At 43.2% G+C, this 16350-nt stretch overlaps 1 protein-coding gene across 2 annotated transcripts in view; it reads left to right on the forward strand.

Annotated features, from left to right (window-relative positions):
• Positions 1-16350, forward strand: part of phex (phosphate regulating endopeptidase homolog, X-linked) — a 103277-nt gene that overhangs the window by 51980 nt on the left and 34947 nt on the right. For both annotated transcript variants that reach the window (XM_035414430.1, XM_035414431.1), the window contains exons 6-10: positions 13857-13925; positions 14137-14253; positions 14853-14936; positions 15034-15179; positions 15461-15554. In XM_035414430.1, the coding sequence (XP_035270321.1) occupies positions 13857-13925; positions 14137-14253; positions 14853-14936; positions 15034-15179; positions 15461-15554 (510 nt within the window). The remainder of the gene's footprint in view (positions 1-13856; positions 13926-14136; positions 14254-14852; positions 14937-15033; positions 15180-15460; positions 15555-16350) is intronic.

Consider the following 16350-nt stretch of genomic DNA (forward strand, 5'->3'; position numbering starts at 1 on the left):
ATGAGAACCTTTGAAGCTTTTGCATAAGTACAGTGCCATGAAAAAGTATTTACCCTCCTGATTTCCTCTATTATTGCATATTTGCATCACATAGAATGATTTCAAATCTTTATATAAAATGTAATATTTAGACCAGAGGAACCTGAGTAAACACAAAACATTTTTTAAAGCATTATTTAATTTACTTCATGAAAAAACATCAGTTTCACCCATGTAAAATAGTAATTGCCTCCTTAAACTTAATGACTGGTTGCACCACCTTTAGCAGCATTAACTGCTACTAAATGCATCCTATAATTTCATATCAGTATTTCACATCACTGCGAACAAATTTTAGCCTATTCTTCTTTGCAGAACTGCTTTTTATTTCAGACAAATTAGTAGGCTGTCAAGCAAGAATTGCCTATTCCAGGTCCTGCCACAGCATCTCTATTGGGTTCAAGTCAGGACTTTGACTAGGCTACTCCAAAACGTTACACATCAAATTCTACAGCAATTATTGAAGGGGTAGTGCAGACCCTTGAATAGGACATTAAAAGTATGGAGAGTAGCTTGACAGAGGAAGGTAATCCTGGTAGGAGAGGCCTGCTACAACAGAGATGACAGGAGCTGAGTACTCTCAGTGGCAGACACAGGCTGTTTGAAGGGCAGGGGCGAGAAAATAAAAAGGGCACCTACTGCACGACATGGGGCCCCACCAGCGTGAAAAAAGTTATGATGCATTGTATTTTCTCACTTGGAAGGGCATCTAAGAGGGCACTTTGTGAGTTTTTTTCATCAGAAAGGCACCTGTAGGGCACCTGAAAGGCATTGTAAGGGAACCTATATGGCACCACATCACATTTTCTCCACTGGAGGGGCATCCATTAGGAAACTTCCCCACATTCTCACGCATGTAGGGACACCCTTTACAGCACTGCATCACATTTTATCCACTGTAGGGGCACTTCCCCATTAAAGGAGAACCTAATTGGGCACTTCATGATGTTTTCTCATGTGTAGGAATACCCTCTACAGCACTGCATCCCATTTTCCCTACTGGAAAGGGCACCCTTTGGGACACTATCATGTAGGGGTGGCATTCAGTAGTAGTAGTGCTAAGTAGTGTTAAGCAGAAGCGGTCATGGTGATGACTGTCTCAAGCCTGCCCTCATGGCTGCACTGGCCCCTGCCTCTGTTTCCCTTAGCTATGCTGCTATACCCTTATTCTGCCTGGGTTTTCCTTATTGCACGCAGGCACCTCTGTCTCTTCTGCTCTGCTTGCTAATATACCTTTTGAACCCCCTAACAATGTTTTTTTTCTTCTCATTTTCCTCGGCTCTGGGCACCTGCCCGGAGCTCTAGCCCAAGCTTGCTGAGCACCCCCCCCCCCCTGGCCTGGAGCTCCAGCCCTAGACCAGCTAGACCAGCTGGGCACCCCTGCCTCCTGCCACTATTGACTTTCTATAACAAACCAGTGCCTGCCCGCGGCAGATGGGTTCCCCCTCTGAGTCCGGTTCTGCTCAAGGTTTCTTCCTAAAGCTGCTTTGTGACAAAGCTCCTTTGTTAAAAGCTCTATACAAATAAAATTGATTGATTGATTGACTTCATAACGGCATCCTTTTCCATTGGAAGGGCACCCATAGGGAACGTAAAGTTTAGACCATTGTAAGGGCACCTTATAGGGCACTGCATCACGTTTTCTCCACTAAAAGGGCACTCATTAAGACACGTTATCAATTTTTTTGCTCTGGAGGGCACATCATAATTTATTGCATGAAGGGGCACCCTAGTCATTTTTTTCCCATGTGAAGGGCAGCCAATAGGGCACTTCCTCTCGTTTTCGCCACTCTAGAGGGCACTTTAGCGATGCTTTTTCAACAATGGGGGCGCCAGGCGGTCGCCCCCCCCCCCTCCCCCCCAGTCCGCCAGTGAGTACTCTGCTTCAAAAAGGAGTGAAGAGAGCATTTGTGAGAGCCTGGTCATAAACAAAAAAAGAACATGGCTGCACCTTGCTCTTTTTTTAATTCTGAGAAATGAGGCATACAAGAAGAGGATGGTCTGTCATTGTCTTCCAGATGGGAGGGTGACCACAGACCAAAGCAAAATGCAGCAGCATGTTGTAGATTTTTATGCTGCCCTCTATGGGGTGGAGGACTGTATTGGACAAAGTGCTGCTGAGCATCTCCAGGGTCCACTTCATGTGGGACTTGAGAACCAGGCTGCATTGGTCTCTAAGGTCAGATTAAGGGAGTTTACTGGCTTCTGGTCAGTCCCCGGGCATTGATGGGCTATCCATTGACCTCTATAAGTTTTTCTAGGTGCTGATTTACAGGAAGTGATGCTAGAGTGTCTTCATGGTGGTCATTACCAGTCTATTCTCTGCAGGCAGCTCTTTCTCTCTATTGCCAAAAAAGGGGACTTGGCTTTAATTAAGCGCTGGAGGCCTGTTGCACTATCAAGTGATTATCTGGTGCTCTCCGAGGTTTTGCTGAATGGACCGAAAGACTCTTTAGCAGAACTGATCCAACAGAATCAGTCCTACTGCATCCCATGGAGGTCTATTTTAAGGCTGTCAAAAGTGCCTTGAAATTGAGTTTGAATGTTAGCTTTTGTAATTAGTTAGCATTTGAATATATTTGAATATCATTTGCCTATAATTCACAAAAATAAGCTGCTTATTGTTGGGCGCAATATGCACATGACACTCCCTCTAAACTGGCCTGCGCGTTATATTCCACAAGCGGGCAGTAGAATAGAGGACATCGGTGAACTTTCATACTAGGTTACTACATCTGGGGCCTCATTTATAAAACGTATTTTAGATCAACTGTGTGGCGCGTACATAGAAAATCACGTCAAAGTAGTGATTTATAAACTTTCAACATGACTCGATTTGACCGTGGAAATGGTTGCGGCTCAATGTCAGGTCTTCACTTGACATATGCAGGCAAGTTCATTTCATAAATGAGCCCCCTGCAGTTTCTATAGCCTAATGCGCAAATGAATAAAGCACTTTCTCGTGGATGTAAGTTGCCACAACTCGGCATTTATTAATCACAAAATCCCTGTTTATTTCTTAACACAAAACTATTCAAACGGCTAATACCTGTAGCCTAAAACAACATAAATTACTTACTCTTTTTAGCTTGTTTAACTTCTTTCATCCAATTTTATCAAAATCTTCAGAACAGAAAGGAAACTTAGCCTGCCATGGGAACATTATTTAGCCTAAATTATTAGCTGACCAGTAACGTCAGCACAGGAAATGCGTGCATGAACATGATTCGCCGCATGAAATTAAAGCCTGTATATTTATGTTAATTACAAAACGTGAGATTCAAAACTAATATTCGAATGCTCAAATTTAGGTTCAAACTTTAAAAAATAAAAAAAAAAAGATTTTCGAATAGTGTGCGAACTTTGAATATTTTTTGACAGCCCTAGTCTATTTTGGACAATTTGTTTGAGATGCATGATGATATGTATGTCTGCAGAATGTACGACCTTGATATTGTTGTTGGCATTGTTTCTCTGGATCAGGGAAAAGATTTTTATCGCATTGATCACCCATATTTGTTGTGTACCCTCAAGGCTTTTGGTTTTGGGAGGATTTCCTGGGTAAAATTGCTGTACAAACCCAAATCAGAAAAAGTTGGGACGGTATTTTAAATTTAAATTAAAACTGAAATCAGTGATTTGTAAATTATCTTTGACCTGTATTACATTGAAAACAATACAACAGCACATTATTTGATGTTTTACCTTGCGGACACTGAAGCAGTGTGACTGGCCAGAATTGGAAGAGGAGCTGGGTTCCATCCTTGGCTGCAGCTGCAGCTAGTGACTTCCATACTGTGTCTCAGCACACCTGAGCAGGGGAACTTTCAATCAACCAGCAAGAGAGTTATTTTGTAGCAGTTTCATCACCTGGTTGCTCTGAGGATGGCGAAGCCATCAAGGTGGCCATGGGTTTCAGGACCACGTTCTTTCCTTGAGAGGGTGTTGGCACTCCCTGTATAAGCCTCCCATAGAAAATTTATCTACCGTGGAACCTTGTTCATGTGGCTATCACTACGAACAGACACATTGTTTTTTCTGTGGGGAGGTAGAAAGTGTGGAGCACCTCTTCTAAAAATGTGTTAGCCTGGAGGGCATGCTAGGAATAGTGAGGTGCTGCGGTACATGGCTAGGTATGTTTTTTTCCAGGGAGTTGTACATAGGTGAGACAGATGTAAACAATATTGGAAAATAGTAAAGTTTGCCTACTAAATCTTTTTGGGGTAGGCTGAATTAGCTATTTGGAAGAGTAGGATGAATAAAAGACTAGGGCTGAGGTGTCACTAGTGGGGTGTGGGGGGTGCGGACCGCACTGGGTGACACCATCACAGTGGGCTAACTCCGAAATGACTGGAAATACATTTTTTGTGCAGTGTTTTGTGTAGCGACGGGTTGAAACGGGCTAATTTCGCTGATGCAGTTTACTGCCGGTTGATTTAATTAAATGGTAAATGGACTGCATTTATATAGAGCTTTTATCCAAAGCGCTTTACAATTGATGCCTCTCATTCACCCATTCACACACACACTCACACACCAACCGTGAAAGGCTGCCATGCAAGGTACCAATCGGCTCTTTGGGAGCAATTAGGGGTTAGGTGTCTTCCTCCAACTGCCAGACAACCGCTCTTACCTCCTGAGTTATGTCGCCCCTAATTAGCGGTATTAATGTGACGAGAAGCGGTTCGTTGTTTGAATGCATAACCCCGGTCGACAACATCCAACAGTCACATTAAGCTAGGTCACTGAGCCTGTACTTGGTAAGGATTTGTCTCTGCTTTGTATCTCTGACTGAGAAGAGATACTCTGCCAAATTGTATTTTCGATTTAGGGCCAAATAGCAATTAAGTTTGTTTTGTGTTTTGATTTGATTATTCCAATGTTCCAGATAGGCATCTTTTATTTGTTTAATTATTTGGTTTACTCTAATTTCTGATTGTAAAGCAGTGCTGGTCTGAGATTGATCAGTGTTTGGTTTTAGTTGGTCAGTGAGTCTCATGACCAGCTGACTGAGATGACTCTTTTTGGGTTTGAGATCTTGGGTCTTCAGTGCTTGAAATTGCATTGTGTCTTAGGGACTTGATTTGAGGTGCATCCAAAATTTAAGTGCTCTTTTTTAATGTTAATTATTAATGGGTATCTGCCTAATTTTGTCTTGCATGCATTGGCGGGTGTTTTCCTTTGGATGTTTAGTATTGTTCTGCAAAGTTCTGCATGCAAGGCCTCTATAGGATGCTTGTCCCACCTAGTGTAGTCATGATAACTGAGTAGACCTACTTCAATTCCATATAAGGCAATTGGTTGGATTGCACTGTCAAATATTTAAGCCTAATTCTAATTGGTATGTCTATTTTATGAAATTTTCCTCTAATTGCATAAAAGGCTCTGCTGGCTTTCATAGAACAGGGAGTGCTCTAGTGCGGTGTTTCCTAGAGTGAAAACATGTTTGGCTTCCTGAGATCTGGGTCTCTCTCTCTCTCTCTCTCTCTCTCTTGCATGCTGGGAGTTGGGTGTGTGTGTGAGAGCATGCTGCTGAGAGCGAGTGCTTTTTTTTGCTGTTTCTCCTTCTTTCTTTAGTTACTGTTACGATCGCATGATATAATTGTCTGGTTCGTTATTTACACTTGTATTTGCGTGGCTGAGCAGTTGTGCTCTGTGCGCTTTGGCTGGTTGAATCGGGGGTGGTGGGGATGGCATCTAACAGGGTAACGCCATCCCGGCACGGAGTGCGGGTTGTTCCCGATCCACGTGTCACAGTGGAGGAGGTGCTCCTTGCCGCAGGTGAAGAGGTTGGTCATGAAAACACGTGGTTGTGTTTTTAAAAGAGGAGCGCTTTGTCTCACAGCTGATAGAGACAGGCATTTTTCTTAGCGATACATTTGTGCAAGTTTTACCGCTTGCTGTCCCTTCAACGAGGATTACTGTGTCAGGGGTGCCTCCTTTCATTCCCAATGAAGTTCTGGAGAGAGAGTTGCAGCGTTTTGGGAATTTTGCGAGTGCTTTCAAATCAGTGAGCCTTGGGTGTAAAGACGTGAAATTAAAGCATGTACAGTCTTTGCGGAGACAGGTGTTTATGTTTTTCGATTCACCAACACAAACTTTGGATATTTCTTTTCGAGTTAAGTTTGAGGAGAGGTTTTACATGGTATATGCAAGCTCAGGAAGTTTTAAATGTTTTGTTTGGGGAAGTTGGACACAAGCTGTTCGCTTGCCCGCACAGGCAGCAGGCAGCCCCGCCTCCTGAGGCTGAATCTGGGAAGGGAGGCAGTAGACAGCCCACTGATCCTGCACCACAGCTGGGGGAAGCAGAGGCTGAACCTAATGGAGGGGCGGATAGGTTGGCTACATCAGTAGAACTGGCTCAAGAAATAGAGGGGTGCGCGGTTGGAAACACCCGCAGCCCAGAGCACAGCAGTGAATGAGACGGCTGGGGATACAAACTCTCCGTGAGTGGAGGAGGCGATGCCCGGCTAGGCTGCTCAGACTAGCGAGGAGGGGACGGTGTTAGAATCGTCTTTTCCCGAGGGAGGGGGAAAATTGACGCTGATATGGATGATGAGTCTGAGTCGGACAGAGTGTCTGTTGTGGATAAGTTGTCACAGGCTGGTGATTTATACACGCTGGAGGAGGTAAATGACTTTCTTGATGAAACGTTTAGAAAATCAGTGAGTGTGGAAATTTTTTTCCCAGACACAGATAAGTTTATTAGGTCTGTCTCTGCCTTACAGAAGGTGGTTGGTCTTGATCTCTTAGATGAGAAAAAACATTTTTGTTTGAGAAAGCACATGACGGCCCAAGAGGTTTAGGAAGGATGAAAGGGAAAAAAGCTAAAACAGTTAAAATAATAAATATTAACAATGATCATGTTACACAGGGTGTTGTCTCTTTCCTGTTTTTTCTTACTGACTCTATCTCTAATCTCCTTTTCAAGCCTCTTTATGAAAGGTTTGAGGATTGGGTCTTTAAATATTAATGGTGGGAGGGACAGACAGAAGAAGGCTCTGGTAACAGTTTTTCAGCAGAAGAGTTTAGATGTACTTTTCCTGCAGGAAACTCATAAGCCGCGTTTCCGCCAAAATTACCCGGAACTTTTAGTCCCAGGAACTACTTTTCAAGGAACTAAAAGGTTCCTTCAGCCCATGGCTGTCTGCGTTTCCACCGCGGTCTAAAGCCCCGCGAAGATTAGGCAAATTAGCCCACTGACGTATGAAAAAACGACGTTGTCGTCAGTCCATCTGTCCTATGATTTCTTCTGTAACCCCATACTACCACCAAAGTAGCCTACATTATTTTCTAATAACCGGGACAGCCCAGAGGGGTTTAGTCCACTTATATACAACGGGTTACCAACAATGATTATATGTGGTTACTTTTGTATTTATTTATTTTTTTTATCGATTTAATCACCTGGAATTGAAATATTCTTCTGCAGCCGTTTGGGCTTATTTTACCGTTGTCAAGCAAAACTGTCGTTGGTAGTTGAACTTGGACCGTTGTTATGCAACAAATAGGATATAACAGGCCAATAGTCAGATTGTAACTGTTTTATATATCCTCTCAAACACATTCATTATGTTTTTATGCGAACATTCGCTTTCATGTCTTGACATCCGAAGCGACCGAATGCATTCACATTTATATGTATAACTGGCAACAACAGCAGAAAACATGCACACGTTGTAAACAATTTGCTGTTTGATTACTTTCTCATCGTCAATTCCATATCGCAAATCGCAAAATGACAATAGAACAAAAACTCGGACTTGCGTGAAAATTTAAATTAGTAGTGGTACAGCCACCGTTTGCTTTCCTTCGAAGTTACTGCTAGCCGAGCAGCGAAGTGTGCCCTCCAGATGCGAACCATGCACCATAAATAGTCTTCCTGGTCTTTTTGTGGAATTGAAGAATGGCAGAGTAAAATTACGGCAGTCTGAAAAAGCTAAAGGGACGATTACTAGAATTAACCTGTTATTTTACCCTGACAAAAAGTGCGGAAGGTGATTTCCAGTTTGCTTTTACTGTATCACCAATGTGAATTACGCAGAACTACCGCATACCTCACATAACTGTATCAAACGTTTTGAGTCAATTACAACGGGCTAACAAAGAAAATCCGGAAGAAAATATTCAGCAACCGAATTAATCCGTTTGAATGTTTTGGTACGTAATATGCTGTCCCAGCACGAATGCTTTTTATAAAAAAAATTTATAAAACGAATACTAAAGCAAGAAAAGAACAGAAGAGCACACGTTATAATTCCAAGACGTTGGCAGGCTATAACCAAAACTAGGCTACTGGGATTGGAATTGTACTGTGGATTTTACATTAGATAGGACAGGTGAGGAGCCTCACCTACAGTCATCAACATGTCTGTCTAGGTTCCCAGATAGATTTAGTAGATGCATGGAGGGTTAAGTATCCAGCTGCTAGGCAGTACACCTAGGTCAGGATGGCAGACAATAGGATTAGGGGAGCAAGGTTAGATTTAGGGTTAGGATTTATATGTCAAAAGTTTTTAGCTCAAAACTACTGCATAGTTTCATTTATCCTGTTGGTTTTACAGACCATCACCTTGTCACTATGGATTTGTGTCCTTTGCCAGCAGTGAGCACGAAATTATATTGGCATTTTAATGTCAAGCTGCTGCAAGATGATTTTTTTGTAAGGCTTTTGGTTGTCTTTGGGAGCAATGGAGAGCCAGAAAAAGGGAGTTTGACTCTTTAAGCCAATGGTGGGAGGTGGGGAAAGCTCAGATAAGGGTGTTCTGTCAGCCGTACACCTCTCACTCTACAGCCAGCATCAGAGGGGCAGTGCAGGCTCTGGAACAGGAGATTAGAAACATTGAGTGTGGGTTACTTCCGCATGAAAGCTCTACTCTGTTGCAGGATAAGAGTGAAAGGGGCTATGGTTAGAGCTCATTTCATTAGTATAAAAGATATGGATGCTCCAAGTACATTTGTGACAGGTGCTGGTGTTTTGGTCCTCAAGTAGGGCAAGGTCATTTTTCAGTTTTTTACAGATTCTGAAAGTGCATATTATAAGCTTTCAAATGATGTGTCATACATTGAAATCTGAAAATAGTTGAAGAAGATATGCTTATTTGAATGCTGGTACTCCTAAAATCAAGTAGCAGAGAAAATCCCCTTGAAAGATCTTGAACTTTTCACACTTCTCACAGGAAGATAATGGGTGGGAACAATAGCTAGGTAACACCTCCCCACCCACTCCCCCACTAGAGTACCTGTCAATCCTTGCCCATTTAGGGGTTACCCTATTTAAAGCTTTATAACTTTATAACTCCAGATGTGAACACCACAGAAACTAGAAAAATGTCTTAAATGAAGCAATATATTTGTACCATTTACAATACTAGCTTAGATTACTTTATATTCATCATTTTGTAAGAAATAAAGTGCCACAAATGCAATGGTCAAGGCAAAAAATCTAAAATGAATTTGCTCCTTTTTTAGTTCGCAATGAAACACTGGGAGATTGCGGGTTAAAGTATACATGTCCTGGATCAAAAACGTCTTGACCACAAGTTCATAAAATCTAAGGGTGGATATGTGAACTACTAAAGATCTATGAAGCAAAAACTAAGCAGTGTACCCAGCATCTCCAAATCTACCCAAAATGTCTAAATTATTAACACTGGTCTAAAATAGCTAAGGGTCCAGAAACAAATCCAAAATCTCTCCAAAAATGAATATAATGCTTTTTGTCCATTGTAAAGCATATGAACCCCTTATGAAGGTTTAAGATGAAACATAGATATAATTTAAACATAATGCAAAAATATAGTCACACAATGCTGCACAGTACCTAAATGTGTAATAATGAACTCTTGTATGTATTTCTATACTCTGCACACTCCTATGTTTTCTTGTATGGGAATGGGACGATATGAAAAAAATTCTCAGCCGTCCACCACATTTTGGCAATGTTTCAACACTCTCCTCATCACTGTTGTATGCGTCACAAAAACTATTACACTACTAACTAACGCTTACATTACAGTGTGAAATATCCACATTACATAATACGACTAACCTATTTAAAGACACTCAATTTCAAAAATAACGTATATAACAGAAATATTTTGAGCATTAATACTTACATAGCAATGATGAAATCTTATCTATGTTCAGTAGATGGAGACAGAGACAGTAAATCAATGACAGTTCTATCCGCTTCTGTTTTGCTCCAGAAAACGATGTCAGATAGGTCTATCAGCAAACATATGGCTTAGCTATGCCCAGAAGTCCTCAATAATAATGTTATTTTCCAAGGAATTACGAAAAATCGTTGACAACGTTTCGTTAGGTGCAACGTCTTTTAATGCTACCATATATAGAGCGGATGCCATGGTAAGAAAATGTTCGGTTACGCTAACCTATAAAACGCTATTCCAAAAGCAAAATTAGACATGTTATACATAGTTAGAAAGCTTATACACTCACCTACTGATTGAGCGTCCGCCATTGTAGCAACCTCACACAGTAAACAAACATAGGCTACTACCACACGGCTTTATTTATGGGCAGCGGCTTGACCGAAACAAAGTGACAATAGCCAACAAAATCAAACATGCTAATTAAACTGCACCCCCATCACGCCTCCAAAACCCGGCTGTAAGAATCACTAAAACAAGCCGACTTTGCTGACAAATTATAAGTATTTAGTGACCCTAAAAATGTTGTTTATTCTATTGAGTGACTTCTTCAACACTTTAACTTTCGTAATATGAAAAAAAGGAAAACAGTAAAAAAAAAAAAATTTAAAAACCTTTTTTGCCTCCTAGCGCGATTTCAAGATTTGCGACATGCGGACCTTTTCTCCAGCACCCGTCACATTTTTCTTTAACTTGTAAAAATCGGTGGCCCAAAAGAAACAGATGGCCTGTCTTTGCCTTCCTGAGGGGAGGGTGACCATGGACCCGGCTGAGATGAGGAAGCATGCAGTGGACTTTTATACTGCCCTCTATGGGGCGGAGGACTGTGACAGGGAGTCTACTGCAAAGCTTCTTCAGGGGCTGCCTCAGCTGGGGCCTGGGGAACAGGCTGTTTTGGATGCTGGGCTCACCTTGGAGGAGCAGCGGTCAGGCAGCTGGCTTCAGGTCGTGCTCCCAGGATAGATGGGCTGCCTGCTGACTTTTATAAGTGTTTCTGGGACTATCTGGGGGTTGATTTCCTGGAGGTACCAGTGGAGTGTTTGCAGAGGGGCTCACTACCAGCTTTCTCCCTGCTGCCTAAGAAGGGGGATTTGGCTCTTTTAAAGAACTGGAGACCTGTTGCTCTTTTGTGCACCGATTACAAAGTCCTGTCTAAGGTGCTGGCAAATAGACTCAAGGACTATTTAGAAATTTTGGTGCACGAAGATCAGTCCTATTGTATCCCTGAGCGATCTATCATGGATAATATTTTTCTCATGTGGGATGTAATGGATGTGTGCAACCTCTCTGAGCTTGACATTGGGATCCTGTCCTTAGATCAGGAAAAGGCCTTTGACTATGTAGACCATGGGTTTTTGTTTTCTGTTTTGAGGGCTTTTGGTTTTGGGGAGGGGTTTATGTCCTGGGTGGGCCTGTTGTACAGGGGGGCATCATGTATGGTTAAGGTGGGGGGGGGGGGGGGGGGGGGGGGGGGGGGGGGGGGGGGGGGGTTGAGCAGTCCCATTCCTGTTAGAAGAGGGATTAGACAGGGCTGCCCCATCTCAGGTCAGCTATAATATTTGGCAGTAGAACCCTTGTTATGTACGCTAAGAGAGAAGCTGACAGGGCTCTCCCTACCGGGCCTACCACAGAGCCCTTCTATAACAGTGTCAGCATATGCAGATGATGTAGATGTTTTTATTAAGAGTCAAAGGGATGTACAGGTTGTTTTAGACAGTCTAGGGTTGTATGAGAAGGCCTCATCCTCAAAGGTAAACTGGGAAAAGAGTGAGGCCTTGTTGTTGGGACAGTGGCAGTTGGAGGGAACTCCCAGTCTGCCTAGGGGCCTCAGGTGGGGAAGGAGGGGGATGAAGGTGCTAGGAGTGTACCTGGGGACAGATGACTTTCAGATGCAGAACTGGGAGGGTGTAGTGAAGAAGGTGTGTGCTAAGTTGTCTCATTGGAAATGGTTGTTACCCCAGCTGTCCTATAGGGGAAGGGTTCTGGTTCCCAATAACTTGGTTGCCTTGATATTATGGCACAGTCTAATTGCCCTTCCTCCGCCTAGGGGCCTCATTGAGGAGTTGCAGAGGACAATTGTGGACTTTTTCTGGTCTGGACAGCACCGGATACAGGCACCGGCCTTGCATCTGCCAGTGGAGGAAGGGGGTCAAGGACTTATAGACATTCCATCTCGGGTGATGGCCTTTAGGATCCAGGCAGCACAGAGGCTGCTATAGCACTGTGGACTGAGTTGGCTGGATACAGCAAGGCTGCTGCTGAGGAAGGCTGGCCGTCTAGGCTACGATAAACAGCTGTTTCTGCTGCAGGAGGGAGAGACTGACCTAACAGGACTATCACCATACTATAGGCCACTCCTACAGGCATGGCAGGTCTTTGAGGCCACCCGTATACTGACTGTAACACCAGGAATGTGGCTGTTTCAGGAGCCATTGTTTTTCAGCAGTTTCATCCAGTCTAGGACTTTGTCTTCTGCCAGTCTGCGGACCAGGCAACATGAGGTCGGTTGTGTTAAGCTGGGCCATCTAATGCAGCTGACTCAGTCATCATCCAAGAGGCCTGAGGACATCAACATCAGGTCCTCCAGAGTGCTCCATCGGGTTGTGGAGGAGGTCTGTGCGTCCCTGCCAGGGCCCTTTAGAGCGTATGCCAAGAACAGTAATCTGTCTGACCTATGGAATGAGGAGTGCAAGTACAGTTTCCCAGCCCTGAATGTCACTCCTGCTGTGGGGGAGTGGGAGGAGGGGGAGGGGAGTTTCCTATCTCTTACAACTCCAGAGCTGGGAGAGTTTGAGACTGTGGGGAAGAAGGCGGCATATTATACCTGTGTAAAGGTGTTGCACGTACGCTCTCTGGCAGGGAAGAAGGCGTCGAGGTGGACTGAGTTGTTTGGTCCAGAGGCCTCCCTGAAAGGCTGCTGGCAGACCCTATACAAGCCTCCTGTTGATAAACGTGTGGCTGACCTCCAGTGAAGGATTGTACATGGGGCAATAGCAACCAACAGACACCTGGTACACCTGGATCCTAGCACAGAGGAGGGCTGCCCTTTCTGTTCTGCATCTGAATCCCTGTCCCATTTATTTATCTGCTGTCCCAGGTTAGATGGGCTATTCAGGCCGCTGAAGGAGTGGTTTGAAGGGCTGGGGAAGTTTTTTCTTTTGGTTTGTTTGTTTTTGGGCCTAGATACACCATGAGCAAAAAGCCTTTTTTAATTCTGATTAATTTTTTGTCAGGCATGTCTAAGCTGGCAATCTGGGAGACACGGAAAAACCAGATCCAGGGGCGGGGCTCAACAGACGTGGTCTTGACAGTGAGGGGGCTGCTGGCTGCTCGACTAAGAGTAGAACATGCTTATTATAAGTTGACATGCAACCTGGAGGGATTTGTAAGGAGTTGGGGCGTTAATGGAGTGCTATGCACACTTGAGGAGGAAGGAATTTTGTCACTTGGTTTCTAATATTTTGTTGTCTAGTTTAAAATTATTTGTTTTGTTTTGGTTTGTTTTGTGTTTTGTTTTTTTTTGTTTTTTGTCTTGCTCTGTTTCTGGTTGCACATAGCATTTCATATGTCCCAAATGTATTAACTTAAAGGAGTTGTCAATAAAGGTGTTTTAAAATTCAAAATTCTCTCTCTCTCTCTCTATAGCTGGACCAGGCAACACTGTCTTTATCTTCTAGAGATGACTTTCTCACCAACACTTCAGAAGCGCAGGCAGTAAGTCCTGACTAATCTACCACAGACAATAAACATCTTGCTTCTAATTGCTATAATTATTGCCTTCTTAAATACCTTTCATAATGTTTTTTATATATATATACACAGCATAGCATCTATCTTTTGTTATGCAGTTATACCATTAAAAGAGATTATATCCCCATGTATTTCTGGGCATGTAGTGATGTAATATTGTGTCTTTCTCTCTTAGTACCGTGATGCCCTGCTAAGTCTGATGGTGGACATCGCAGTTATGCTGGGAGCAAATCAGCAGTCGGCACAGACCCAGATGAAGGATACTCTGGCCTTTGAGATAAAGTTGGCTGAGGTGGGGCGGAGTCGCGGAGAGTTTCATTTGCATGGCCGAGGGGAGTTAGGGTTAGGGTCAATGTCAGTGTAAATATAAATGTGAACCTGAGCCAGAGGATATCACTCCCCAGCCAAGGGCAATGAACTTGAATTTTAAAATGCTTTTTCCCTGCTTTTCCCCAGTAATTGAATGCCTAATAGTATCTACAATGTGCAATGTTTTAACCTCTGTTATTGATTTGTGAGAATGCAAACAAGCATGTGCTTTCCTCTGATGCATGTGTTATCCACTACTACTTCTTATCACACCACAGTCCTCACATCAGCATAAGTCAGAAGACACTTTGTGCTCCTCTTAACGGGCAGACTTGCGGTCGACTGATTAACCAGTGGGGGTCGCTGTTGTGTGATGAGATGCTGTCATCCTAGCAGACTGAAACCTACCCCTCCTTGGAACATCCATGCACCAGAACTGTAATTCAACAGGATGAACCACCCAGTAGCCCCGTAATGGAAACTTTGTTGGATGGTGGAGAGATCTCTGTGTGCTATGGGGTGACAGGGAAGTGTCTGTGTGTAACAGTATATCCATAAAATGTGTTGCTGCTGTACCCCCAGATCTTGATTCCATTTGAAAATCGGACCAGTGAGAACCTGTACAACAAGTATAGCCTGTATCGCCTACAAAAGACTATCCCAGAGGCAAGACACATATAGTATACCTGTGTTTTTGACTGTATATAACTTTAAATCTGATCTCTTTTCCTTTTCCTCATTGACCCTGTCTCTCTCTCTGTAGTTTAACTGGCTGGAGTTTGTGAAGGCAGTTATAGACACATCTTTGTATCCTGAGCTGAAGTCTTTGTCCACATCAGAGCAGGTGATTGTACGCACTCCCAAGTACTTCAAGGATCTCTTCAAACTACTTAGCAACACAAAGAAAAGGTAACATTTACTGTTACACTGCCTTACATTGCTTTAAAAAACTGTACACTACCATTTTCTGTGTACAAATCACAGACCAATCAGGACCGTTGATCCTATATTTGTAGTAATTACAGTATGTGCTCATTTTGGTGTAATGATGTCCTCTCTGTGTCCTTATATGATTGGCTATGTGAAGCACAGGACTGCTGTCACTGCCTGAAATTGGGTATCTGCAAACCAAATAAATCACCACCCCTTCCCCTGCCCCCCTCTTCCTCTCATCTGTGCTGTGGTTTCAGGACAGTGGCCAACTATGTTGTCTGGCGAGCGGTCTTTACCAGAATCACCACACTCAGTCGCCGTTTCCTCTACAGATATCTGGATTTTGCTCGGGTCAGTAGGAGCTGCACACTACCACCAGTAACAAGATCCATGAGTAGCACTAACCAGCATCACCAATACCCACTAACATGTATCACCAATCAGCGCTAACCAGCATCACCAATCCCTACTAACCAGCATCACCAATCCCCACTAACCAGCATCAACAATACCCATTAACATGTATCACCAATCAGCGCTAACCAGCATCACCAATCCCCACTACCATGTATCACCAATCAACACTAACCAGCATCACTAATCACAATTTACTAGCATCACCAATCCGCACAACCATGTATCACCAATCAATACTAACCAGCATCACTAATCACAACTAACCAGCATCACCAATCAGCACTAACCAGCTTAGCTGCACTAGCCTGTACCCCCAACTGGCATTAACCCAAATCAATAACCAGTATTTTCTTGTGTTATAATTTTAAAAGCACTACTAACCACTACCATGGCCACATATTCAGCAGGTTAACCAGCACTCTTCACAGCTCCAACTGGAATCACCATGCCTCTGTTTATTCAGCTAAATGCAATGAATATAAATGCAGTGAGCCAAATGCTGCCCACTCTTTGGATCTGAGCAGGAAATTACAACAGTATAAACATAACCCATGCAAGCTACAAATATAAGCTACAAGTTACAAATTATTTTGGGTCTGCATTCTAGTACAATGAGGAATGTTCTGTCCAATATACAGTGCTGCATATTGGACTAATGGAGCGAAGGGATACTGTGCACATCTACCAAATTAGTTACACTGATATGCCTTTGATTGCTATGAAAAATAAG

The sequence above is a fragment of the Anguilla anguilla genome, chromosome 4 (genome assembly GCF_013347855.1).
Source record: "Anguilla anguilla isolate fAngAng1 chromosome 4, fAngAng1.pri, whole genome shotgun sequence".
NCBI classification, from domain to species: domain Eukaryota; kingdom Metazoa; phylum Chordata; class Actinopteri; order Anguilliformes; family Anguillidae; genus Anguilla; species Anguilla anguilla.